The sequence below is a fragment of the Brassica rapa genome, chromosome A09, assembly GCF_000309985.2.
Source record: "Brassica rapa cultivar Chiifu-401-42 chromosome A09, CAAS_Brap_v3.01, whole genome shotgun sequence".
NCBI classification, from domain to species: domain Eukaryota; kingdom Viridiplantae; phylum Streptophyta; class Magnoliopsida; order Brassicales; family Brassicaceae; genus Brassica; species Brassica rapa.
The window spans coordinates 40,084,339-40,109,656 of NC_024803.2; the positions used below are offsets into that span (position 1 = coordinate 40,084,339).

Sequence of the window (25,318 nt, forward strand, 5' to 3'; positions counted from 1 at the left end):
TAACCATATGATATTAGCTAGCCCATTAAGGATGAGTAATTAGCTGGCCCATTAAACTCTCACGATTGATCATCATCTTTTTTTTAAGATCTAAACAACGTGTGCGTTACCAGAAACACTCGAGTGACAACTCTCAATCTCACCAGATACTCACCCTATCAGGAAGAAGAAAATGGAGATAACCCTGAACAGTGGCTACAAGATGCCGATCGTCGGCTTAGGAGTGTGGAGAATGGAGAAGGAAGGGATTCGAGACCTCGTCATCAACTCCATCAAGATCGGCTACCGCCACCTCGACTGTGCTGGTACTCTCTCTCTTACTCTTTCTCTCTCAGATCTTTTGTGCTGTTGCTTGGGGGTTCGTCTGGAGATGTGAATTAGAGTAATGGGTTTTTCCAAAGCTGGAATTTTTAATTCGGAAAATGTCTAAAGATTTGAGCTTTGTTAATTTTTTAATTTGAAGTGAATCCTCCTGAGAATGATCTAATTGTTTTATTTTTACTTTTTTTTGTTATATAGAAAGCTCACAGGTTTAAGTTTTCTTTGTGATTAATAGGAGTAGCTTTCTTCTGTTGCGTCTTATTATGTATGATTTTACTTGGGCACAGCTGATTATAAGAACGAAGCTGAAGTTGGTGAGGCTCTCTCGGAAGCATTCAAGGAAGGTTTAGTTAAGAGAGAGGATCTCTTCGTTACAACCAAGGTCCCACCCCCACCCTCATTCTACTTATCTTTAATCTTAAAAGATGAGAAATGAGATAACTCTTGAGCTCTGATCTTTCTTTGTTTTTTTTTTTGCAGCTATGGAACTCAGACCATGGCCATGTTATTGAGGCGTGCAAGGACAGTCTCAAGAAACTTCAACTTGATTATCTCGACCTTTACCTCGTTCATTTCCCTGTTGCAACTAAGCACACTGGTAACAACATCTCTTCCTGATAACTCTGTCTCAAGTAGATAGACTAATCCATATGTGCTTTTGCAGGAGTTGGAACCACCGACAGTGCTTTGGGCGATGATGGAGTGTTGGACATAGATACCACCATTTCTCTTGAAACTACATGGCATGACATGGAAAAGCTTGTTTCTATGGGTCTGGTCCGCAGCATTGGAATCAGGTATAGGAGGCTAGAAGAAAATCATCTAGATACTTCTTTTTCTTAATTATTAAATACAATGGTCTCACAATATCTTATCTACGCCTTTTGTTTTGGTTGCTGATTTCATTTGGTTGCAGTAACTATGACGTGTTTCTAACGAGAGATTGCTTGGCTTACTCCAAGATCAAGCCTGCAGTGAATCAGATAGAGACACATCCTTACTTCCAACGCGACTCTCTTGTGAAATTCTGCCAAAAGCATGGTATCTGTGTCACAGCTCATACTCCTCTGGGAGGTGCCACGGCTAATGCAGAGTGGTTTGGTACCGTGTCATGTCTCGATGACCCAGCTCTCAAAGTAAGGCCAGCTTATTATTTGTTTGGATTGAAACAGTTAAAAAGATTGAACACTTTGACTGTTGTCTGAAGAATCCTTCTTGTTGTTGTTGACAGGAAGTGGCGGAGAAGTACAAAAAGACAGTGGCACAGGTGGTGCTGAGGTGGGGGATACAGAGGAACACAGTGGTGATACCAAAGACATCGAAGCCTGAGAGGTTGGAAGAGAATTTTAAGGTTTTCGATTTCGAACTGGCGAAAGAGGACATGGAAGTGATCAAGAGCATGGACAGAAAGTACCGTACGAACCAACCGGCCAAGTTTTGGGGGATTGATCTCTACGCTTGAATGAATGAATGAATTTGATCACCGTGCTCTTGTCTCTCATGAATCTATTATGAATAAGAGAAGAAGCTAAGTCGTAGCTTCTTCACCTGTGGGACATTCTCAATGGTTATTTAAACTCGTATGTTGAACAAGTTATGGTTTTAGTATCACTCACATTTTATGCTGAAGATGAAAAAAGAGTGTCAGTTTTTCTTGTTATACACACAATGAAGGATCCTTTTGAAATAGTGTAGTCTACACAGAAAGATGAAAAAGGCGAAAGTGCCCTTGATGTTTGTTATTGGCTGTGCCCTTGATGTTTGTTATTGGCTGGAATTAGAGATGAAGGGTACTTTAGTAAATGACAAGAGTAAGTAAGAGCGTCCGTAACGGGGGTTCACAAGCAATCCTTAGCACAAGTACATAGGTTAGTCGTAATATAATAATAATAATTATGTTAATATTCCTAAGGATTGGTCCGTCGGGAAGGAGTTTAAGGAGTTGATCCTTAGCTACGTGGCAACAGCTGAGTGGGATTGGCTCAGTTTGTTTTTGGTTTTGGTTTAAAAAAATTGGTCATTCTCGACCGAAATTGAAAAAAAAAAACGAGACCTCGAGGAAAGACGATATTTGGGGGATTGAAAGCGATCGTCTTCACGAAGGTAAATCAAAGGTTAAACCTGTATGTTTGTTCGATTTAGCCTAGGTTTCAACTTGTTTCCTCTCCTTTAAGGGTTCGGGAACGGGTTCGAATCGATTTGGGTTTATGATTGAAATTAGGGTTTTCCAAAAATTTGGGGTTAAATCGATTTGGGGTTTAGATCCTGTATGGGCGTGTATAGAAAGGGTTTTGACAAGATTTGTGTTTCAATCGAAAGCGGATATTATCTTATTTCTCCGTCCCCGGTTTCAAAATGAATTTCGTATCAAACGGGATTTTTTTTTTTTGTCAACGGTTTCATAACCTTTTAGGTTGATATGTATTCGCTTTCAATCGGTTCGTCATTTTTTTAAATCCATATGTTGTTTGCTTCCTTCATTTTGTTGCTGTAACTATGTTCTTGTTATTGAAACCATATGTTGTTATCGGTTTAAGTTATTGTTGTTTTTAACTATCTTCGTTCATCATTTGTCTCAGGTTAACCAAATGGGCCAAGATTACAGCTACTCTCAGCCTTCTTCATCATCAAACTCTATAGACATGAGCTCCCTTCTTGAAGCTGAAGCCAAGATGTACGCGGATGAAGCTGAGAGTCCCTACTGCAATGCCGAGCCGGATCAGTTCCCACCCCAACCAGAGGCTGATGATGGAATCCCTACGGCTTGCTACTGTGGTGCTCAGCCTGTTGTCAAATGCTCTTACACAGCTAAGGATCCATACCGAAGATACTTCTCGTGCCCCAATGTCGATGATGGTGGCTGCCACATATGGAAATGGTGGGATGTGGCTTTAACGGAGGAGCTGAGTGAGGTTCAGAGACATGTCAGACAGCTCAAGGATCAAGCTTTTGAGTGTGACCAGAAGATGCTTAAGCTACAGAAGACGGTGTGTGAGGTGAAGAAGAAATCAGAGAATACAATTGTGTTTGCATTGGCAGTTTGTGTAATGGTGGCCGCAATAGTATTCATGGGTTTGGCTGCTATGTACCTGAGTGGTAAGTATCTCTCTTGTGCTATTTCCTTGTTTCTTGATGACATTTTTTAAAAACTTTTGACTGTGTGATTTAATGGTTATGCAGGAAGAGCTTCCAAGAAGTAAAGCAGATCAACTACTAAAGGTCAAGAGTGTCTTTATAATTAAGGTACGATTCCTACTCTCTTCTGTATGAAATGATTTGTATCGAAATGCTTTAGAATTGATTTGCTTTAGTAATGAATGCAAGTTAGTATTGATTGTGCTTGTATTGATTGTGCTTGCGCATAAATGCTAGTTGTTTGGTTTCTACCTTCCTACCGCCTTTGATATGATTGTTTTAAATGTTTTAGTACTTTGCAAATGGGTGTTACTTTGATGTGATGAAGGCGGCGTTGGAAATATTCTTCAAAACAACCGACTCCAAGTTCACCATGGATCACTGCTGGAGGGAGCTGAGGCATGACCAAAAGTGGTGCCCTTGATTATGTTTAATTATTGTATCTTAATGTTCAATTAATGTATCTTTATGTTTAATTAGTGTTTTAATATTCAATCATCTTATAAACTCTTATGTGCAATTTTTATATTTAATAATGTTTTTATTTAGGAATTTTTCTATCTTTATGTTTAATTATTGTTTTTATTTTAAATTGTTATATTTATATGTTTAATTATTATTATTAAAGTTTATTTCTACTATTTTATGTTAGTTATTCTATTTAAGAGTTTAATATATAAAAATTACATTTCACGAAACAAAAAAAAAATTATTTTTTTATTCCGAAGGATTCCAAATTCGGATTCACCATTGTACACTCTCCTTTCACAAGAATCCTTAACTATTCAAAAAAAAAAAAAAAAAAAATTTATAATTTATTCCTAAGGACTCCACAATGGGGTTCACCATTGTGGATGCTCTAAGTATTGAGCTTCTCTCTTCTTCTAGCCTTGGTCATGAACAAGAAGATTATGTCCATCCTTGTACTCGAAAGAGACCAAGCTCTCTTTGCTAAAAAGGAATCCCTAGCAGCTCGGGACGAAGCTCTTCTGCAACGAGACAAAGCTTTGACCGAAAGAGACAAAGCTCTCATAGAGAGGGACAACGCATTTGTGCGCTTCAACACCATGTAAACAGTCTCAACTTTGCTTTGTCAGGAGGGAAATGCTGTGAGGGGGGGTGATGGTGAAACCCACAAACTTGTTGCCTCTTCCCTCTTTCAACAACCAACAAGAAGAAGAAGAAGGTGACCAAAAAGAAGAAGGAGAACATACCAAAAGGCAAGAAACTGGGTGATGAAGATAAAGAAATTGTAAAACAGATTGGGACTATAACGACGTTGGTTTAAACTTCGATGAGAGGAAGACAATGCAAGTGCTTGTGTGCACATGCACATCAGTGTTACATAATTGTCTTGCTGCGCAACCACCTTGTCGCAACACCCATTACCGCAGATGCCAAACAAGAGGCTTTCTAGGGTAGGAGGGAGGAAAATGAGCGGGAACGTGTTCTCAAGATTACTAAGCTGTTTAGTAGCAGAAAGGATATGATCTGTGGTGTCTTGTTGATCTAAAAGACTATTGGGCTAGGCACGGGACTAACCGCTACATCACTATCAATTAGCTAGCCTCCAGTGTTCTCTCGTGTGTTGTTAATAACCAAGTCTAGTTGTTTGTCGTCTCTTTTTCCATAGTTGTGAAGGTTTATGTCCTTAATCAGCAATTATCTCTTGGTATGCTTAACCAAAGAGTGAGGAAGTTGGTTTAGCCGGTTTAGGTAATAACCAAGTCACATGTGTTGCACGTGTGTGTAGTCTTTGTAAACGATTAAGATAAAGTCGTCTTCCTCCTCTTGCTCTCGTAAGTCGATCTTGATGAGTCTGTTGTAACAGATCGCAGAGCTAGATAGAGAGAGCACCATTGTAAACCGATGAGAGCTCAAGTTTGAGTTACTCTAGTGGATTGCTGGCAGAGCCCAGCCCCGGTGAGTATAGCTCCTTCTCCGATTTGGAGGAGGGAGGTGAACACCGGGTAAACAAGATTCTTGTGTCTCTTTCCTTTATCGTTTCTAATCTCTTCTTTCACACAAACGAATCCGATCAACAACAAAGTAGTTAAGCGATTGAGTCTAAGGAGTGGATTGAGCTTAGGGATCTTCACAAATTGGTATCAGAGCTGAGGTTATTCAATCCGAGGAAGACGAAGACATCGCGGACCAGAAGGAGGAAGAATCGAGAAGGATTATCAGGAGACGTCGTTATTCAAGAATCGGAGGATTCTGGTTTATGGAAGCATCGCAACTTCGTATCAATCGAATCAGAGGAGTTGCGACGACGTCGCGAGATGGAAGAAGGCAGAAGACGATGTCAGGTTCTCTTGTTAATTTCAGCGGATGCAGAACCTACAAGAAAGAACGAAGGATCTTGGTTTATCGGATTATCGAGACTGCAACAGAAACGTCGGAGACGATCTTTCTGAAAGTTGCGAAGATACAAGATAGGGGTATGAAGATGAAGATCTTGGGTGCTCTCGTCAATGTCATAAACGTTGAAAGACGTCAAGCTTGTGATGAATAATTCATCGGATCAAGATGATTTCAAGATTGTGAAATCATGGATAAGTTAAATCTCTATTCTCTGGGTTATGAAGAGTCTGTGTTATTGGGAGAAGAATGTGGAGCTTGCAGATTTTATAATGATGGCTCAAGTACAGAGAAACAATGATCAGAGGTTAAAGCAAGCAGTATCAGGTTGAAGAAGGAAGCTGTTACAACGTACATACATGATGAGGCTGAAGAAGAAGACTGATGTTTGATTGAAAGCTTGTTGAAATCTCAAGACTACATCTGCTGCAATCACAGAGTTACTGTGATGACATATGTTATTGTTTCTGGATGCTCATGGATGGTTCTTTAAAATCAGAGTGGAGGAAGACCTTGGTGGAACATAAGATTATCTACAGGCTTTATCAGTTTTAAGTCAGGGTTGAGGTACAAATCCGGATGTACCTTGATCAAATCTGTTTGGTAAAGGTTTGATATCAGTTTGGTGTTCAAGCTCAGTCAAGACAAGTAAGATGTTCAAGATGAAGATTCTGGAATATATAAGAAATGGTTAAAGCTCTGTGATTTTGAGAAGAAGAGTATATGAGCTGTTATGAAGCAAAGGTTTTCTGCAGATTGTTGGGTTGTGAAATCTTAGGAGGATCAAAGGTTTCAGGTTAATGGTTAAGATTTGAGGTTAAGTTTTCAGAGGTTTCAGTCACAAGAGTAAAGATCAGGATCATTGGGTTTATGCGAAGCTTCTGGTTGTAAGAAGAAAGTGTCTGAGGCAGGCTGCCTTAGAGGTTTCAGCATGGGTTCAAGAAGTCAGATATACGTGCGCTGAAGTTGCTGTCGTATAGGTCTGTTAAGCAACATATGAACTGAGTACTGTCACAAGAGGTGGTGCAGTAAGATGGTGAGCTCTCAGGGTAGGAATCATGAAGAAATTGTTACATGAAGAGCTTAAAGTGTCAGCCACAGTCTACACAAGAACACAGAAAGGATCATGAGAATAAGTTTCAGAAGCTGAAGAAATCTGAGCGAAGACTGCAACAAGTAGTTTGCAGGGACAGGTTCTCGTTTATGGGAATAAGGTGACTATTCCTAAGGTGTGGCTGGAGATAAATGATGGCAGTGCATCTAGGAAGAGTCACTCAAGGGTGGAGTTCTCACAGGCCATGAGGAGATGAATGTCAAGGTATAAGGACAAGATTCATGGTGCTAAGCTGATACTAAAATCAGTGGTAAAAGAAACCAGTTGGCGTGAGTATGGTTTCTGGTTTGAAGCTTGACACTATTTCATGAGTCAAGTAAAAGGAAGCTTGGCTGGTTATAAAGTGATATGATATAAAGACTCAAGACAGCAAGGAGAAGTCACAGGATATTCATCTGGAGTTGTTTGCAGTATTGTTTACAAGGGAGATCATTATTTCTGCAAAAGGAGATGAAGAATTTTGTAAAGAAGATTTCAGAGACTTCAAGTTCTGAGTGGGTTCATCAGAAGGTTCAGCAAGGAGAGTCAAGATGTCAGGGATTATCACAGATACTATCACTCAAGGAAATAATTGTCAGAACATTCAAAGCTGGTACAGTTGAGTGAAGCATTAACGCAAAGCAAGGTTTCTGTCGGGTCTTTTGGTAAAAAGAGATAAATTTGAAGTGGCTGCAGTTAAGAGGACGTGTGTATCATCAAGTCTGAGGGATAATATCAAGCAATAATCAGTGGTTCAAAAATTGTGATATACATGGGTTTCAAAGCTAAAGTGCAGAAGTTCAAGTTCTGAGAATTGAAGCTAAGTGTGAGAATCAAAAGTGAAGTCTGAATGGGTTTTGCTTCAGGTGGAGTCTTGTTACTACATGGTTTGTAGTGCACACCAGCAGGTGTTTTTTTGGCTCCAGTGGGAGCTTGGTTTATTCAGAAGGTCTCACAGGTTGCTTCAGTTGGAGAATGGTTTTGAGGATATAGTAATCAGTTTGCAAGAGTTATGAAGATTCTGGTTGATTCAGTATGGTAAGATGTACAAAGAGTCAAGTGCAGACAGTTCTCATCATCAGATTAAAATTTCAACCGAGGGTATATGCAGATGGGTTCAGTGGTTATTGGATATTGTGGAGTGTGTAATCATTCAGTCCGTCAATATGTGTTCATCAGAGGAATGCTACAGAGTCGTCAGTCCAGAGACGTCAAGGCAGGTAGTGGTAAATAAATTCTGCAGTAGAACTAAAGTTTGTTTTGCAGGTTTTACAGAACAACATGATACTTAGTTCAAGGTGGAGCTGCTTCAGAAAGTGATCAAGTCGTATAGACTAAAGCGGCTCAAGTATAAGGGACCAAAGAAGTGGTCTGTACAATTTTCTGAAGACAGAAACTGAAGGAGACAAAGAGCAAAGAATTATAAGGTTGTCTCAAGGGTATTATTTCAGTAAAAGTCAGAGATTGTTTTGCTTGTAGTAAGGACAACTACAAAGGAAATCTGAGTTGTGTAAGTGCATCATAAGAAGGCTTGGGGTAATCTTCTCAGTAAAGGCGCTTGAGGTAAATCAAGTGAAGGTATAAAGATCAGAAGCATGGCACAATGAAGCTGATGGACAGATAGAGATTGCAGTGAAGTCTGGAAGAATCAGAGATGCAAGTACAGAGATTGGTGAATTTTGCAGGCGGGTAAAGGGCGTTGCAGGTCACTGAAACATCAGAAGAAGTGTCTCAGGGGTATTGCGATTTTGTGAGTTTGAGACAGAGTTAAAGAAGGCAGCAAGTGGTTAGATTTGTTGGTTGAAGATTTATTGATGCAGATCAGTTTGAACAGAGTTGAGCAGAGATTATCTACATCGAAAGTCTTCTTATCCGAGTTGAGTTAGGCGGCGTGTCCTGCTATCAACAGCAGCGGTGTAGGGTAATGTTCAAGTCCAGTACGTTCAAGCAGAGGCAGAGGTGATTCAGTTCTTCAAGAAGTTTCAAGATGGTATTGGATTCACAGGTTTTGGCAATACAGTTGGTGATCTTCAGTTGCAGCAACAGTTAAAGGTGGAGCTTATGGTTTCATCTCGGTGGTGTTGTTGAGTGGTCATCTAAGGTTCAAGTTATGGAGAGTGCCAAAGGAGAATCAGTGAAGAAGTTTAGTACAACTCAAGGTTGTATAACTCTTGTTTGCAACCTAAGAAGACTTGAGAATTTTAATAGCTCAAGATGGTGGTGTGGTTCATGTCACAGCTAGAGTTCAGTGAGTACATCAAGTCTGATTCATTGGTTTGGAGGCTGAAGTTACTGAAGCACAGAGGATCGGTTCAGAGACTCTAAGAAGAAGCATCGAGGAAATCTTCAGGATTGTATCAAGACTGATACTTAAGGGACGCTAGGAGAAATTTCAAGAAAGCGTTAGCGTTGAGTGGTGAAGCTCAGATTGAGCAAGTTTGCTTAGAAGATATGAAGCTGAATGAGTGTTATTCAGGGAGTTATGAAGCTGGATGAGTTTTATTCAGGAAGAGATGAAGCTGGGAGGTCTGTTTCTCAGAGAAGGCTGCAGGAGGATGCAGGAGAAAACTGCAAGAAGATGCAGAGAATCTGCAGAAACGTTGCAGAGAAGTTCAGCGGGTTAGCTCCTAGATTCGGAGGTTGAATCCGAGGTTATCCACTAGAACAAGAAGCTGATGAAGGACAAGGTGGAGATTGTGAAGGTTTATGTCCTTAATCAGCAATTATCTCTTGGTATGCTTAACCAAAGAGTGAGGAAGTTGGTTTAGCCGGTTTAGGTAATAACCAAGTCACATGTGTTGCACGTGTGTGTAGTCTTTGTAAACGATTAAGATAAAGTCGTCTTCCTCCTCTTGCTCTCGTAAGTCGATCTTGATGAGTCTGTTGTAACAGATCGCAGAGCTAGATAGAGAGAGCACCATTGTAAACCGATGAGAGCTCAAGTTTGAGTTACTCTAGTGGATTGCTGGCAGAGCCCAGCCCCGGTGAGTATAGCTCCTTCTCCGATTTGGAGGAGGGAGGTGAACACCGGGTAAACAAGATTCTTGTGTCTCTTTCCTTTATCGTTTCTAATCTCTTCTTTCACACAAACGAATCCGATCAACAACAAAGTAGTTAAGCGATTGAGTCTAAGGAGTGGATTGAGCTTAGGGATCTTCACAATAGTGCTTCTGTTTAGGAATCAATCTTCCATTTAAAATAAAAAAATCAATGTCATGAATAAGTAAAAAATATAAAATTATGTTTTTGTTTTATATAAAATGCAAAATTAATAGTATTAAAATATAGAAAATACAAAACATGTAGATATGAAAATTAATATTATAAATTATCTTTATGTATAACAATTCTTTTATAAAAAACTTTGCATATATATTCAATAATATTGTGACAGATATTTGTGAACTACTAAAATTAATTAATTTGATAATGTTTTTTGTAAGACTAATATGTTAGTAAGTCAACTAAATGGAATACAATTATTAAAAATGAACAAGTAATTTTTTTTATTTTGAATCATATATTTTTATTTAAAAGCCTTATATATATTAGATATACAAATCTAATACGTATCTGTTACTTAATTTTATTAAAAATCTTGATTTTACGTTTCTATATGATTTTGCTCTCACGTGTCCGCTTTCGATTTCATGTAACATAGACGAAGAGTAAGAGAAATATTTGTTTTTGACTTAAAAGAGGTTAATTTTCGGAGTAAAAATCTTCTAACAGTAAGATTACAGAATCTTCTAGCTTTTTAAAAGTAAAAAAATCAAAATTGTATTTAACGTGTACCCTTCACTCACTAGTGGTCTAATTCTTTTTTTAAAAACTATCTGAAAATGGAGAGGGGTCAGGAGAAAGGCACTGAGAAGCAGGTGGAAACGGCAGAGATGGGGTGGTTCGCCAAAACGAGAGCATTCTTGGAGATTCCAAACCTGGCGATCGTCAAAGTTTTGGTGATGAGCAGCTCAGCTACGTTCACATCAGGAATTGCCTTAGCCTTTGAATGGTTATTTCACGGCAGGAGCCACACAGGATTCACGTGGATCATCTACTACGCATTGTTCTTGATCTGTCTTCCTCTTCTCCTCTTGATTGGTCTCCGTATCCTCATGGCCATCTCTTGCTCTAGCCGCGGCTCATCCAGTCAGATTGTAGACTCAGTCGCAGCAGCAGCAGCCAAAGACCCTTGTGCTGATGAGGCGCAGAAAACTGAAGAAACGGAGAAAAACAGTTGCCGGAGTTTAGCTGTTGTAGTTGATTCTGATGAAAGGAAGATGAACAGAGACGAGAAAACTCTAAAACGCGCCGTTTCATTCCCTTCTCATGGCAAAGTAAGATCATGTCGTACTCGTTAAAGACAAAAATGAAAAAAAAACTAATGTTGTTTAACTTTTAGTTATCAGATTGATCCAGGAATCTAATAATCATAATAATAAACATGTCTGAAGTTTTCTTTGACATTTTTTTTCAATGATCCTCAGAAAAATCGAATTTAGTAGACTTTTTCTCTTCTGTTCTGTTTTTGCATTACGAGTGTCTCGAAATCGTAAAGTTCATGAATATTGTCACGTGTCATGACGAGTCCAATCAACGAGGTTGCATATGTGTGGGTTCCATGTGCCGCGTCAATGTCTCAACAATCCGCACACGTGCGGCGATTTCGAAAAGTTCATTTTCAACGATTAGTTGCGAGAGGACTGGATTCTATTTGAAAATGATTAGATAGGATTAAAGAAAAAAAATCCCCAGTTGACTGGACCCTTGGAGTTTGGGCCTATGCGCACGTACATAACATTAAACTATACGGTAAAATTATTTTAAACAAGCGGTAACAAGCTAAACACTGAGAGCATATCATTTCCGATATTGCGAGTTTGTATCGTTTTTTAATTCAATAAATTCTAGACCAAAATTCATAATTTCTTAGGGATAGAAACAATATTCTATTGTTAAATATTTTGTTCGTGGCTACTGAAACTCGAACCTAACATTTTAGAAAAAAACTTTATTAGTAGAGTTACAATTCCGGATAAAATTTATGAATGATAACTATTTAAATGATACATTCGATATTGCTAAACTAGTACTCCCTCCGTATTTTTATATATAACGTTTTGCCTTTTTCACATAAAACAATAAACACTGCAAAATTCCTTTAGCATCCTCATTCATAATTAACTAAAGACTAGAAGAGTTGAATATGTTAATAATATAAAGAGTAAATAAAATTATTATTATTATATCTTACCTAGTTTTTTGAAAAACGTCAGATATATTGGAAAAAAAAAACTTCTAAAACGTCATCTAAATCTAAACGGAGAGAGTATTTAGCTCTAAATTATTCGACTAAAAATGGTTCACTATATTAACAATGGCTCACTATATGACAGTTTTATCCCATTAGCTCTTTGTTTGACCTAAAAAAAGATTTCAAGTTAATTCATTGAGATATTAGGACGTATATACACCGTTTTTGCCGAAATTAAACGACTATCACCCTACGCTTTCCTTTTTTTTTAATACCACTATGCCCCTACAGCCCACCGTCTCACCCTATGGGATACACTGCTCACAATGTCAGTGGCTTTCTACAGATCAGAGTATTACACGCCATGTATCTAATTGTCATCGGAACTCGTTTATTTAAAAGAATAAAATATAAAAAATATTAGAAGAAGAAAGACATTAAAGGGCAAGCGAAAAGTCTCTTATTTCCCAATTTTAATCCACGCCGATATATTCTAGAGAACTAGATCTATACCCTTTTAGTTGTCCATAAATTAACTTCTGTCTCTGTAGAAACCATTATCTGAGATTTCAGAGATCGAAACCATGGAACTCACGCAACTACCAGAGCGGATGTTTGCAGCCGGTGAAGAACCTGTTGGGGAGAGAGTTAACACTTATCACAAACCGAAAAGAATCGAGTCCATTCTAGACGCACTAGAACCGGAGGAGGTAGATTTCATGCGGAAGACGACGTTTGGGAAAATCATTTCACAGGCAGAAAACCCGTCTTTTTCCGGTAGTTTTGGCCAGTTTGTCATTGTGCGAATTCTCCGAGTGAAGAAGAAGTATGAGATATGGTTTCTATTTGCCGGGACGCCGATTAGGATGTCTCTGCACGAGTTCGCTCATGTCACAGGCCTTAACTGCAGGAAGATCCCGAAGAAAAACATAAAGAGGAAGAAGAATCCTATCAACGAGAAGCTCTACTGGGGTGAACTTTTTGGATCTCTCAAGTTCTGCGCCGTGGACACCGCCATAGAGATGCTGAAGAAGAGGAAAGTTAAGGACCGAGAGATGCGACTCAAGTATGCATGTTTGGCGTTCACTTCCTGTGTTCTACTACCGACTTCTCACTCTCCTCGGATCATCACTGAGCATGTGGAGATGATACGTGATTTTGATGAATTTCTTAAATATCCGTGGGGGAGAGTCACCTTTGAGATGCTTGTTACCGGAATTAAAAAAAAAGACGAGATGTCGCTTGCTCAGTCCAGCGTCGCCTTACCTGGTTTTGTGGATGCGATCCAACTCGTATTCATGGCGGCTGTTCCTCAGATAAAAGAGGTAGTCACCCCTGTCGAGCCTGTTGTTGTGATTGACTCTGACAGCGACTCAGATTCGGGGGATAGCGAATCGCTTGCTGATAAAGTTGAAATGAGCAAGCCCCCCAATGCACCCCCTGCGAGTGTTCGATATTGTGTCAATCCCGCACATGTTAGAGACCTGCACGAAGAATGCTAGGTAAGATGTTAGAGCTCACACTCAATATGTACGCACTAACAGTTTTCATTACCGCTTATGTATAGGGATAACTACTAAATTTTATTTAACGTGTTAACAAGTGCTATTAGCAAACATTATACATGGTTGGAACTTATTGATTAGCGACCACGTTTCCATTTTCTGCGTTAACTATTCTGATAGATGTTAACATAATTCATTTCAACTACCTTTTTCTTTTATGCCATAACGACATGAACGTCCGTTTATAATAACAGTTCCCTATACTGGAGATTAATGTACAACATGTCACACTTGTGTCTGTGAACTAACATGTGTTTCTCTTATGGTTTTCTTAATTTACTCCTCTCGTCTTACTTACCGTAGGTTGAAGTTACCTCCATGCTTGTGGACGGAACCCATACAGCGGAAGAACTGACGTGGGAAGATGAGGTCGACGATGTAACAGTTGATAATCTTGTACGATCAATTGAACAAGGTCACGTGCTAACCAAGGCAATGTTCAGTGGGGGCTTATCGGCTTCTGATCTGGCACGCATGAGATCTGAGAAGAAACTAAAAGAAAAGGAACAGAAGGACAACAAAGAGAGGGAGAACCAGGCGGACTCACCAGAAGGAGAGATTGGGGAAGCTTATGACGTCAGCCACATGGCTAACCTTGTTGGTCGCATTGTAACCCCTAAGATTGAGGATGCCGTTTACAAGTTAGGCGACAAACTGGAGGAGCGCCTGGCTAAACTGATCAAAGCTGAAGTCCTAAACATGCAGGGGGCTGTTATTCAGAGTATTATTGGTTTATTAGGCAAGCCTAACCCGAGCGCGGGGGTTGCGAGTGATGAAAATGGTGGCGCTGTCGATCAAGCGCAGAATGGAAGGGGCTGTACATCGGCGGGAGCTTCATTACTAACTGCCGATGCAATAAGAAGCGAAGGACAAACCACCACAACATATGTGCCTACATCTCTCCATAACTCCACCGAACAACCACTTGTCGACCTCGCTACCGTGATACCAAAACAGGCTGAGAAGGTCGGGGAACCACTACAGGCTGAGAAGGTCGGGGAACCAATACAGCTCGACAATCTTATAAACATGGTCATTACCGATGTCGGTGGCGTTTTGGATGACAGCGAGGTACGTTCCTTGTTGTACTTTTAAAACATTTATGTACACACAAATAGCCAATCACATTTTCGCTTCTATCCATCTGTAGGTGGCTCCTGCAAACAACCAGCCATCTATCCACATTGCTGTAGGACCCGTCGCTGAAGGCGTCAAAACTTTGGAAGACGCTGCCCACTCTCCCACTGACACTGATCTCACTACCCCTCAGCCTGGACAGAATACAAATTTCATCCACCATCATCTGTCTCCTGTTGACGAAGATGGTAGCCCACACGAGAAAGAGGTCAGTTATCTCATCTAGTCACAATCTAGTTGTAGGTTATGACCTAAGTGGATGCGCAACAAGTAAGAAATTTAATGCTGACTAACAAAAACCAAAAAAAGTTACCTCAAACACAAGGGATAACGACTACTGTTGAAGAATCTTCGCAACGGCAGCAATCTTACTCTAACAGGTTTCGTTCTCTCTCTATCAGGTCTGCTTCACATTTATGTTTCTCCAGGACTCCATTAAATACACCAACGATAACCTTAAAGATTTGGGGATAACCTTTAAATCCAGCCATTATACGATACAAGGAGATTTCCGTTAGACAATCCTTGTTTTCCGCTGCTACTGTGCACAAAAAAGAAAAACAATTTGCATTTCAGGCGGATAATGGCCGTAAATATATGTCAGAAGCGTATCTGCTCTTTGTACTTCAGAAGATCACGCCGAATCGATCCCTGTTCACCTTTTTGCCTCGACTTTGCATACGGTAGGGGTATTTTGGGGAAGGGACACGCAAAAACGTACGGGCCGAACTAGTTGTTCTTTCAATCGGGTATTTACTTAATTCCCTTAAGGATGGGGTATATAGGCCCAATTGTCTCTAATTCATTTGGGTTTTATAATGTAGTGTTATTCGATGATTGATTTTAAATCTTTTATCAAAATCTTGTGTTATTGGTTGTTATATTTAATTTTTTTTTGTTAAGAAATTATGAAATCTAGTGTTATTGGTTCTAGTATTTACAATCTTTTCACTAAAATAATTTAAAATCTATTGTTATTCAATTTAAGATTTAAATCCAAGATTTTAAATCTTGTGTTATTCATGTTTTATAAAAAAAATCAATTCCTTTGACTTAAAATATTTTCAATGGATTTGAATACAACTTTATGTGTAAAATATTTGAGTCAAAATGAAACATATCTAAATAAATCATAATCTTAGATTGTAAAATGAATCAAAAAAATAAAATAGGGTAAAATTTAAAATCTACCCTATTTTAAATCTGATAGAGTTGATTTCAACATATATAACCAATAACACCCACTAAGCTCTTTTTAAATGTAATTTACAAAAAAAAAACTTAAATCTCTTTTTGGAAGTATAAGGGGGTGTTATTCAATAGGTGGTTTATAATCAATTCTCAATTGTAATCAATTAAAATTTTAAATTTAAACATAGTTTTTAGCTAATGAATTCTAAAATTTCTGGAGTGTACCTTGGATTTTGATTTCAATTATTTGTTCATGAGAATTCACCACAAATTATTTGAAATTAATTTTAAATAATTATTTTTAAAATCTTTTGAAGTTGAATAACACTAGATTTTAAAAATTGGATTTAAATCATTTGTTGAATAACACCTCATTTTTACTAGATTTATAAATACCATATTTAATAACACTATATTTAAAATAAAGTTTAGAATCATTTGACTAACGGTGAATTTTACTTAGATTTAAACTCTATTAAAATACAAGATTGAATAATACCACCTAAAGGTTTTTCCTGTGACATGTAGTATTCTGGAATTCATTATACACTCTATTAAGTTTTCTACATTAAGTATTTTTTTGTCTTATTTAGTGTTAATTAATGCAGTCATTGACAATGTAAGTCATGGACAAATCTGATTGGTAGAATGGTGGTATAAAAAGGAATTACAATTCTAAAGTTGAATAAATGAATTAATATTGAAAGTTCCATTTACAGAAGATTTTATTCAGCAAAGAATTATTTATATTACAATTTTAGTACACACACTTTTTTCATCTCACAAAGTGTACATAAACTAGTTTATTTTTTATTACTATACCAAACTTTTAAATTACACCATTTAACACCCTCAAATTAATAGAATTTTAGTTTTTGATTAAATATTACCCCTTAATACAAAGTATTACTATTAACATAGTAAAATATATCAAATCTGTAAAACTAAATTTATGACTAAGAGATAAACAAAATTTTATTTTAGTAGGCTTTTAAAAATTGTCATATAAACTATAATTTATTAAAAACTAATGTTACCTAGTTAATATTATTTTGTACGGATAATGGTTTTAAAAAATCCATTTGATAAGTATTTAAAGGTTCTGAAAAAATATAAAACAATAACATATTAATAATAATTTAATGAAATTCATATTTTTTATTAAACGTGAATACTTCAAAATGTAGCACACATTTAAAAATTTACTAGGCCTATAAATTCTGAGTTTTGCTATCTAATAGAAGCATAATAGGCTTGAAATAGTAGCAAATCTCTTGAATCCAACCTAAAACCTTCATAAAGTTTTAGACTACCATAAATCTATATATTTGGTGAAACGATTAATGAACATGAATTTTTATATCTTTATAATATGAAAAAAATTTGTAGGTATTATATATCATGTGACTCACTAAGTCATATACCTTATATATAGCCAAATAACTATCTGATATTTGAATATCCGACTAATTTTTTCACAAAGTTCCTCTAGTGTGTGAGTAGTCCATTATCAAGGATTAAAAATAAATATGATGTTATGTGTGGTTTATGGAATAACTTATTTTTCAATTGGGAAAGAAGATCATTTATTCTCTAAATTTTAAATTTAATGGTGAACTATAATGAATTTGTCGATTTAAGTAATATACATACAAATAATATATTAACAGAATAAAAAATGTACCAAAATTATATTTTGGAAATATATGAATTTAATTTCTTATACAAGATCTTAGGATTAACTTTAGTTTTTCACAACGGAGTTCTGTTGATAAAAATAATAATGAAAAAAAAATGTGTACAGACTAAGGGAAAGTTAGAAGAAAAATTGGTAAATCCAAAAAGAAGGGAGGATGAATGTTGTAAAATATCTAATAAATGATTCTTCTATTTTTGTCATTACATAGCATGAACCAACTATAAAAGGTGGTGCAAGGGGATTGAAGCAAACCAAGATACATCAGCAGCTTAAGTTCTTTGTTCATTGACTCCATCGTTGAATTCCTGAGGTATTCTTCTTACCGCACTTCCTTTTCGATCGTTTCTCTGCCATTTAACGCTCCAGTTTTGCTTATTTAATCATTATTACAATCATTATATCTGTTTCTCTTTCATTCTCTCAAAACAACGTAAGAAATGATGATGATTCTAACACTAGCACGAGCCGCGAGGGTTGTTGTGTACTGTCACCTTTTTTATGTTGCTTATTTATCTGTCGATTTTTTATTTTGGTTTCGGTAATTAAGAAAAGGAGTGATATGGAGACGAGTATTAATTAACTCCGATATGTATAATGCAGATAGTGACTTTGTTAACCATGGATCGCCAGGCCAAGAATGTTCCTTTCCAGACAAGCTTCGTCCTCTCCACCCATTGCCCGTGTCCTCCCAGTGGCCAGAACAGAGGCAGCATGCCGCCTCCTCGCCGGAGCTCATTGCCACCCCTTCCCCCAAAGAGACCAACAACAGCCAGACGTCATCAGCAAGTCGGGTTGCAGAATTTCACCGGACCAAGGCTCCTCCCCCCTCAGTCGCCTGTCTTCCGCTCATGGACCCCCATGAGTAGTCCTGCGCCGTCATCGTCGTTCCAGTACTTTCAGCCAGCGCCGCCGGTGGCTTACCACAACGCGGCGTTGCCTCCGAGGCCCCCAACCACCTCCGTCAGTGCTCGCGGAAGTGCCTACAGCGGTAACGACTCAGCTGTTTTCCCCTCTATGGATGCTATGAGGATGATCTATCCGGGGCCCATAGAGATGCCCGTTGGCGTGAACTATTCAAAGGAAGGCCATGGGGAACCAGCCGGTTTCGTGGACGAGCAAGTCTACATGGACCTGGATGAGATTTTTGATTTTTCTACTAAGGATGATGACGTGGCGAGAATCGGTAGCGGATCTTCTGAGAATAACGCGGGTGTAAAGAAAAGAGCAGCACCTTCGAGAAAAACGAGAAGGAAGAGTGTTTCACCATCAGTGGATTGCAATAACAATTGGAAGTCCAGCGTGGCGATTGAAAAAGGGATGTTTACTGAATCTCAAATGAATGAGATTGCGCGCTGCAAGATACTCCAAAAATACGTTGTAACTGATCCTAAGTATGCCAAAAGGTAATTAAAAAAAAGCTACATAAGAAACCATGTAGTAATCTATGTGTGTATATAGTCATATATACATATGATATGATGATATCTTCCATCATTTCAGGACGTTGTCAAACCGGGCAGCAGCACGACGTTCAGTCCAGAGGTCGGCGCAGCACATTTTAAATTTGGAGGAAAAGGAACAAACTCTTGAGAAAGAGGGTGCTACACTAACTGTCCATACCAGGTTTGCGGAGGTGAGACAAACATTACATTAGCAACTAACCAACTTACTTTATCATTTTTTTTTAAACGGTTCCTGAAAGATATGTTTTTGTTAAAGTTTGTGTCTGTTGTTGTTGTTGTTGTTTGCATTTACAGAAAACTAAATTGGGCCTGGAAGAGGAGAACATGAAGCTAAGGATTCGTTATCAAGGACTCCAGGACCAGTTCAAACGTGCTAATGGTACGAGCATCTTTAATTATATAGTGATTTGTTCTTGAATCTATATATCTAGTGAATGTACTGCAGGTGTACTAGGGCTCATAATATCGTTGTTACTTGCATTTTAGACCTTTGCGCTTATGACCTCACTTGCATATACTAGTAATACGTAAATATTGTTGAAACAACGTATAAAGAAAGCTTGTTTATACTTGTGTTACTATTTCAAGATATGTAACTGTAGAATCTATATATATATATATATGTGTGTGGTGTTGTGTGCAGCCTCGAAGGAATGTAACAATGAAGAAATCAATTGGGTGAAGCAGAAGGGAAAAGAAGCGGTATTCCCAGACTGGGGGGATACGACAATGGACGAATTCTTGTTGGAGCAACTGAACGAGTTAAATGAGGAGCCCAAGACGAACAATTATGGTTTCGAATGAAGAGATCATCCATAGGAAGTTGAGAGAGGGGTGTAGGTTCAAGGCCTAGATTGAAGTCAAAAAGTCTTTTTCTTTTTCTTTTTCTTTTTTTTTTTTAAGTTGTTTTCATGAGTTGTATGGTCAGAGTCAGGTTGAGTAAAAAAAAAAAAAAAATTATCTTAATTCAGTATGTAAGAAAAATGACTTGTAATCCTCTCTTGTACTTTCTCAGTTTGAGTAAGATTCTGTTGTTTTTTAATATATTAAATAAAATAATTTTTTAAAAAATAAAAATTTTTTTGAACACCATATTTAAAAAAATAATATAAAAGCTCTTTTCTCGGGTGTTCCTTTTTCCGACAAAGTGTAAGTCAAACGTTTCAAGAGTCAAGTCTTTTGTGGTTTTCTTCCTTTCTGTATTTGATTGATATGGTCAGAACAAAAAACAGAAAGAAAGAACAAGAGAGATTCGCATTCCATTTTTCGGTGGTTGCAGGTCAAAATTTGTTTCTTCTTCGATTAGGAAACTCAGTCACAGCGCGTTGATCTTTGCGATTGCTCTATGAAGAAAGAGTGTATATATTTACAGGATCTTCACCGCTATTCACCACCATCTTCTAAAACCTTCCAACTCCTTAGAGTTTTCTTCTTCCTGAAGCTTCGTTTTAGAGTGTTACAGATAAGATGCAGAGACCTAACTCTTCCTCTTCTTCTTCTTTGAATCCTTCTCCCATCCGCTTCCCAGTTCCCTTCACCGGAAATAGAGTCGGAACTCCTCCTCCTCCTCCCATTCCACCGACCTTTCAGCCCAAACACTCCTTTCCGGCGGCGGCCGTGGAGGACAGAACCGGCGCCGTGTTCAGCCCTTCTCTGCCTCCGTCGCCCTTCACCATGTATCACTCTCCTTCAAGGGTGGTGGCAGGCGGCAGCGGGAATCTACCGCCGAGAAACTCTCATAGGCGTTCCAATAGCGATCATACATTTGTGTTTAGCTCCATGTCGCCTCCGTTGATCCCTTCCAAGTCTTTGGAAAGATCAGTCTCGAGCTGCGGGGAGGCTTCAGATTGGTCTAAGTTGGTCAAGGAGGAAGAGCGTAGAACGTTTTCAGAGGGCTACGACGATGCTTTAAGGGCGTATATGAGACTTGATAAACTTGATGCGGAGAGAAGTAGAGGGAGGACGAGGAAGATGACGAACGGTGGAAGCACCAGTGGTGACTCTGAAGGTGAGAGCAACGTGAAGAGGAGAGCCGGCGGAGACATTGCTCCCACCAGTGGACACTACCGGAGTGTTTCCCTGGACAGTTGCTGTTTCCGTGAAGATGATTATAGTGTCCGATTTGGAAAGTATGAGTTTAGTGCAGGTGACATGAAGAAGATCGCGGCAGATGAGACACTTGCTGGGATTGTTATGGCTGACCCTAAGCGTGTTAAAAGGTAGTGGTGTGACATTTTTTTATTCATCCCCTTGATTCTTTTTGTGACGTGAGTGTTTTTTTTTTTTTAACTATTTTGTTATTAGGATGTTGGCGAACCGCGCGTCTGCTGCACGTTCAAAGGAGCGGGAGACGCAATACATAGCGAAGTTAGAACACAAGGTGCAGACTCTTCAGATTGAGACCACTACTTTATCAGCTCACCTCACTTATTTGCAGGTCAGATAACACAAACTGTCAATGTTTTTGAATTAAGTCGGTAGGTAGTAGTAGTCGTTATCTTGTTTTCTTTTTGTGGTTCAGAGAGATAATATGGGGTTGCAGAACCAGAACAATGAGCTCAAGTTTCGTCTTCAATCTATGGAGCAACAGACACAACTCCGCAATGGTAATATTATGTCAAAACTCTTCATTCTATATATGAGGTTTTGTATTCGAACTCGTTGGAACCAAGTCAGTGTGTGTCATGTCCTTCGCTGAATTTTTATCGTTTTTGTCGTTTCATGGACGATATTCTTCTACCGTCAGAACTTTCCTTATTTAGAAAACCTTTTTTTCCATATATGAGTTAGTTTTTTTACTGCAAGATGATTGCATGCATCTCTGTGTAGTTCACTTAATAAAAAGCTTTAAATGTTTCTGCTGGCAACTGCATGTAATGTAGTGATCCTTGTCTATATTTCTTAGTTCTCCCTAGACAAGTAACGTTTTGTTTTTTCTTTCTTTAGAACTCATATCCTTTTCTTTTGCAGCTCTGTCTGAGAAACTGACTGAAGAATTCCAGCGATTGAGTCTGGTGATTGGTGTGCCGAACCGCAGCGAATCCAACATATCAAACGCGTCACTAACTCCGGAGATGTTTCAGCAGCAGCTTAGGATTAGCCAGTTACAACATCAGCATTACAATGAATAGTCTAACCAACTGATGTGATCCGCAGTTTCTTCATATATGATAAACTATCTTTATATGTGGAGAGTCTGTTTCTTTTTTCTTTCGAATATTTATACAAAACATTATAATGAGTATGCCCGGCAATTTTGATCATATATCCTGAAACATTTACATATATACATATGGTGATAAAATGAAGGCTCCTCCTTTTGGACAGAGTGATCTTCTGTCGTTTTGGTCATACTGCAGTTTGGATTTGAACTATTCATTTAAAACATCGTCTTCTCTCAAACAATTTGGCTTTCCCTTTTTAATGTGTTTAACAACATAATCAAAGGTGTTTGAAATCGTAACTCTTTTGGTTATGATGAACTAACAGCAAACCTTTATATTTTCTTTGAAAGATTATCTAAATTGTTATTGATACCTAAGCCAACACTACACTCATACATGGGTAAAGTTTCTTTGAATTAATTTTTGTCTACTGGTTCCTAACCCACACTTCTACCGAATTAGGTAAACGGAACTCAAAAGACTCATGATAATATTCTTTATATCCTCCTCTGCCATCACTGACTCTTTTCCTATTGGTAATGTATTTGTATGTTTAAACGAAAAAAAAAATAAAGGAAACTCGTAACTTATGTAATGTGAGAAAACTAGTGAATGGATCCAGCTCCAAGGTTGTAATCAAATATCTTCCATCTCATAGAAAACAAAGGGAAGACAAGGGTCTATGTACAATACGTGAAACTAAAGAATTAAACATCCTCAGGGTTGTGATCTTACACACGCCACCACATAAACAACAACAAAATATAAGAACCAATAAGAACCAGAAACTTCCTACTATTACTGAAGTTGGAGGTTGTGATTACCTATTAGATGATGAACTAACATCAAAGTTTTATAGCATTTCCAATGTATTTTTTTTAAACAGAGTAACTCCATAACAAAATTGGATTTGACTCTAACCCTAAGCCATTTCGGAATAAAAAATTAAGTAGGTTGGAGCATTTCTTACACTGAAGTGGAAAATGAAGTGAGGTTAGAGATGATTTTTTTTTTTTGAAATATTATTAAATTGCTGGTGATACCTAAGCTAACACATTCATTCGTATCTAAAGTTTCTTGAATTATTTTTTTTCTTTATAGAGTTTCATCTAGAGTGTTATGTTTTAATTGGGTTTCGAACTAGATTTGAGATATCTAATTTTTTATTATATGTGATCCGCTCCATTTCAATTAAATACTTAGATTTGTGATATGTTTGGATTTGAAAATTATAAGTATTCAGATATATAGATATTCAAATTTTTTTGAATATTCACAGATTATTTGATTCGATCGGTTAATTATATAAAAATAAAAAATAAATATAATACATATAACATGATTTTTTTAATAAGCACAACATCATAATAAATAATAAATATATATAAAGTAGAACATTCTCTTCTCATGATGATATGATACCTCATCAAGAGGCTTGCTAAAAATTTGAAACCTACTCATTTTAACTACTTCACATGTTCTCGTCTTTATTATTTAGACCAAATTTATTAACAAAATAGATTTTTAAAAACAAGTAAAGAAAATTAAGAATAACAAAATTAAAGAAATTTGTTTATGATATTTATTTTCCACTTTTCACCAAACCCACAACAACAAAAATCCGAAAAGCGAGTCATATAGATTTTCCCATCGCTTTGAAAACCTAATAAGTAACAAAATGATAAAAGCATAATCAAAGATTACTACATAACTATAACTAAGACAATTGTTTTATTTATTTATTTTTTAAAAAGAAAAAAATATATAATAAAAATACATAATATAATCTAAAATACATAAATTTTAAGAATGAATAGGAAAAATTCATAAAGTTCCAACCAGAGTAAATGATTTTTTTAAGTAGTGTATCTTTTGGATTTTTTTTTCCTTTTATCACTACAAGAAAACAGCGGTATTCTGACGGACGATCCGACGGAAAATGAATTCCTCGGAATATACCGAGGCATTTCCGAGGCAATTCCGAGGAAATACAAAATTTTGCTTCCTCGGAATTCCGTCGGAATATTCCGACGGAATTCCGAGGAAAACACATTTCGTCGGAATATTCCGACGGAATACCGAGGAAACTAGTATTCCTCGGAAAAAACCGATGAATTCCGAGGAAATATTATAGACGTTAGAGAGCCGTTGGAGAGCCGTTGGGGGATTTTAAAAATTCCGAGGAAATTCCGACGAACTAGCCGTTTGCATCGGAATTCCGTCGGAATTTCCTCGGACCGTCGGCAGGATTTCACCTATAAATACAAGCACCCCTCTTCCTCTTCATTCACACCATATCTTCATCCTCCCTCTCACTTTCTTTACACACGAATTTGATTCATAAAAAACATGTCTTCTTCCAATTATTTTCGTTCTTGGATCGATCGACCTCATTTGGATCCGAACACGAGATTGCTTACGGAAGAATACCAACAAGGTATAACCGAATTCATGGGGTTAGTTCACCGACAACCGGAAGCAAAAACAGGTATGTTAAGATGTCCTTGCTCTAATTGTAAAAATAAAAAAGTTATTAAAGAATGGGATGTTTGGACTCATTTATATTTGAGTGGGTTTACACGAAGTTACAAAATTTGGTATCATCATGGAGAAACTGATTATGAACTTGGTAGTACTAGCGAACCTCAGCCACCGGTTAGATTAGAAGATCCAATTAGAACGGATGTAGATTACGGTGTAGGTACTGAGCAGATGGTAAATGATCATTTTAGAGGGGAAGATTTACCCAATGCCGAAGCTAGGAGATTTTATGATATGTTGGATGCTGGAAAGCAACCATTGTACGAAGGTTGCAGAGATGGTCATTCAGCTTTATCATCTGCTACAAGATTGATGGGCATTAAGACGGATTATAATTTGGCTGAAGACTGTGTGGATGCGATTGCTGATTATGTAAAAGGTATTCTACCTGAAG

At 37.7% G+C, this 25,318-nt stretch overlaps 5 protein-coding genes and 1 pseudogene across 6 annotated transcripts; all 6 read left to right on the plus strand.

The window, feature by feature from the left end:
• The first annotated feature begins 57 nt into the window (after positions 1-57).
• LOC103842543 (NADP-dependent D-sorbitol-6-phosphate dehydrogenase) lies at positions 58-2,010 on the plus strand. The gene is made up of 6 exons (XM_009119176.3): positions 58-305; positions 609-703; positions 802-919; positions 986-1,118; positions 1,238-1,457; positions 1,553-2,010. The coding sequence occupies exons 1-6, from the start codon at positions 173-175 to the stop codon at positions 1,781-1,783; spliced, it is 930 nt and encodes a 309-aa protein (XP_009117424.1). The 5' UTR covers positions 58-172; the 3' UTR covers positions 1,784-2,010.
• Positions 2,011-2,909: 899 nt separating this feature from the next.
• Positions 2,910-5,436, plus strand: LOC108869903 (annotated as a pseudogene).
• Positions 5,437-10,184: 4,748 nt separating this feature from the next.
• Positions 10,185-11,416, plus strand: LOC103842545. The gene has a single exon (XM_009119177.3). The coding sequence runs from the start codon at positions 10,753-10,755 to the stop codon at positions 11,269-11,271; it is 519 nt and encodes a 172-aa protein (XP_009117425.3). The 5' UTR covers positions 10,185-10,752; the 3' UTR covers positions 11,272-11,416.
• A 1,332-nt stretch (positions 11,417-12,748) lies between these two features.
• On the plus strand, positions 12,749-15,092 carry LOC117127837. The gene is made up of 3 exons (XM_033278538.1): positions 12,749-13,639; positions 14,033-14,800; positions 14,880-15,092. The coding sequence occupies exons 1-3, from the start codon at positions 12,749-12,751 to the stop codon at positions 15,090-15,092; spliced, it is 1,872 nt and encodes a 623-aa protein (XP_033134429.1).
• Positions 15,093-17,468: 2,376 nt separating this feature from the next.
• LOC103842546 lies at positions 17,469-20,164 on the plus strand. Of its 2 annotated transcripts, XM_009119179.2 has the most exons (5): positions 17,469-18,066; positions 18,357-19,159; positions 19,257-19,389; positions 19,514-19,598; positions 19,863-20,164. In XM_009119179.2, exons 2-5 carry the CDS (start codon positions 18,375-18,377, stop codon positions 20,021-20,023), a joined length of 1,164 nt encoding a protein of 387 aa, XP_009117427.1. In that variant the 5' UTR covers positions 17,469-18,066; positions 18,357-18,374; the 3' UTR covers positions 20,024-20,164. The 2 variants fall into 2 exon arrangements, with proteins under 2 accessions (XP_009117427.1, XP_033135080.1); XM_033279189.1 differs by having other exon boundaries at positions 17,469-19,159.
• A 248-nt stretch (positions 20,165-20,412) lies between these two features.
• LOC103842547 (probable transcription factor PosF21) lies at positions 20,413-24,224 on the plus strand. The gene is made up of 4 exons (XM_009119181.3): positions 20,413-21,438; positions 21,524-21,656; positions 21,741-21,825; positions 22,190-24,224. Exons 1-4 carry the CDS (start codon positions 20,687-20,689, stop codon positions 22,348-22,350), a joined length of 1,131 nt encoding a protein of 376 aa, XP_009117429.1. The 5' UTR covers positions 20,413-20,686; the 3' UTR covers positions 22,351-24,224.
• The last annotated feature ends 1,094 nt before the right edge of the window (positions 24,225-25,318 follow it).

What these genes read in the sequence shown, in the direction of transcription:
- LOC103842543 (XM_009119176.3), top strand. Translation starts at nt 173, where the DNA reads ATGGAGATAACCCTGAACAGTGGCTACAAGATGCCGATCGTCGGCTTA. An exon ending in GTCCGCAGCATTGGAATCAG is followed by an intron (nt 1,119 to 1,237) that starts GTATAGGAGGCT and finishes ATTTGGTTGCAG; the next exon opens with TAACTATGACGTGTTTCTAA. An exon ending in TCGATGACCCAGCTCTCAAA is followed by an intron (nt 1,458 to 1,552) that starts GTAAGGCCAGCT and finishes TGTTGTTGACAG; the next exon opens with GAAGTGGCGGAGAAGTACAA.
- LOC103842545 (XM_009119177.3), top strand. Translation starts at nt 10,753, where the DNA reads ATGGAGAGGGGTCAGGAGAAAGGCACTGAGAAGCAGGTGGAAACGGCA.
- LOC117127837 (XM_033278538.1), top strand. Translation starts at nt 12,749, where the DNA reads ATGGAACTCACGCAACTACCAGAGCGGATGTTTGCAGCCGGTGAAGAA. An exon ending in ATTGTGTCAATCCCGCACAT is followed by an intron (nt 13,640 to 14,032) that starts GTTAGAGACCTG and finishes TACTTACCGTAG; the next exon opens with GTTGAAGTTACCTCCATGCT. An exon ending in GCGTTTTGGATGACAGCGAG is followed by an intron (nt 14,801 to 14,879) that starts GTACGTTCCTTG and finishes ATCCATCTGTAG; the next exon opens with GTGGCTCCTGCAAACAACCA.
- LOC103842546 (XM_033279189.1), top strand. Translation starts at nt 18,351, where the DNA reads ATGCAGATAGTGACTTTGTTAACCATGGATCGCCAGGCCAAGAATGTT. An exon ending in TCCATACCAGGTTTGCGGAG is followed by an intron (nt 19,390 to 19,513) that starts GTGAGACAAACA and finishes TTGCATTTACAG; the next exon opens with AAAACTAAATTGGGCCTGGA. An exon ending in CCAGTTCAAACGTGCTAATG is followed by an intron (nt 19,599 to 19,862) that starts GTACGAGCATCT and finishes TGTTGTGTGCAG; the next exon opens with CCTCGAAGGAATGTAACAAT.
- LOC103842547 (XM_009119181.3), top strand. Translation starts at nt 20,687, where the DNA reads ATGCAGAGACCTAACTCTTCCTCTTCTTCTTCTTTGAATCCTTCTCCC. An exon ending in CTCACCTCACTTATTTGCAG is followed by an intron (nt 21,657 to 21,740) that starts GTCAGATAACAC and finishes TTTGTGGTTCAG; the next exon opens with AGAGATAATATGGGGTTGCA. An exon ending in ACAGACACAACTCCGCAATG is followed by an intron (nt 21,826 to 22,189) that starts GTAATATTATGT and finishes TTTCTTTTGCAG; the next exon opens with CTCTGTCTGAGAAACTGACT.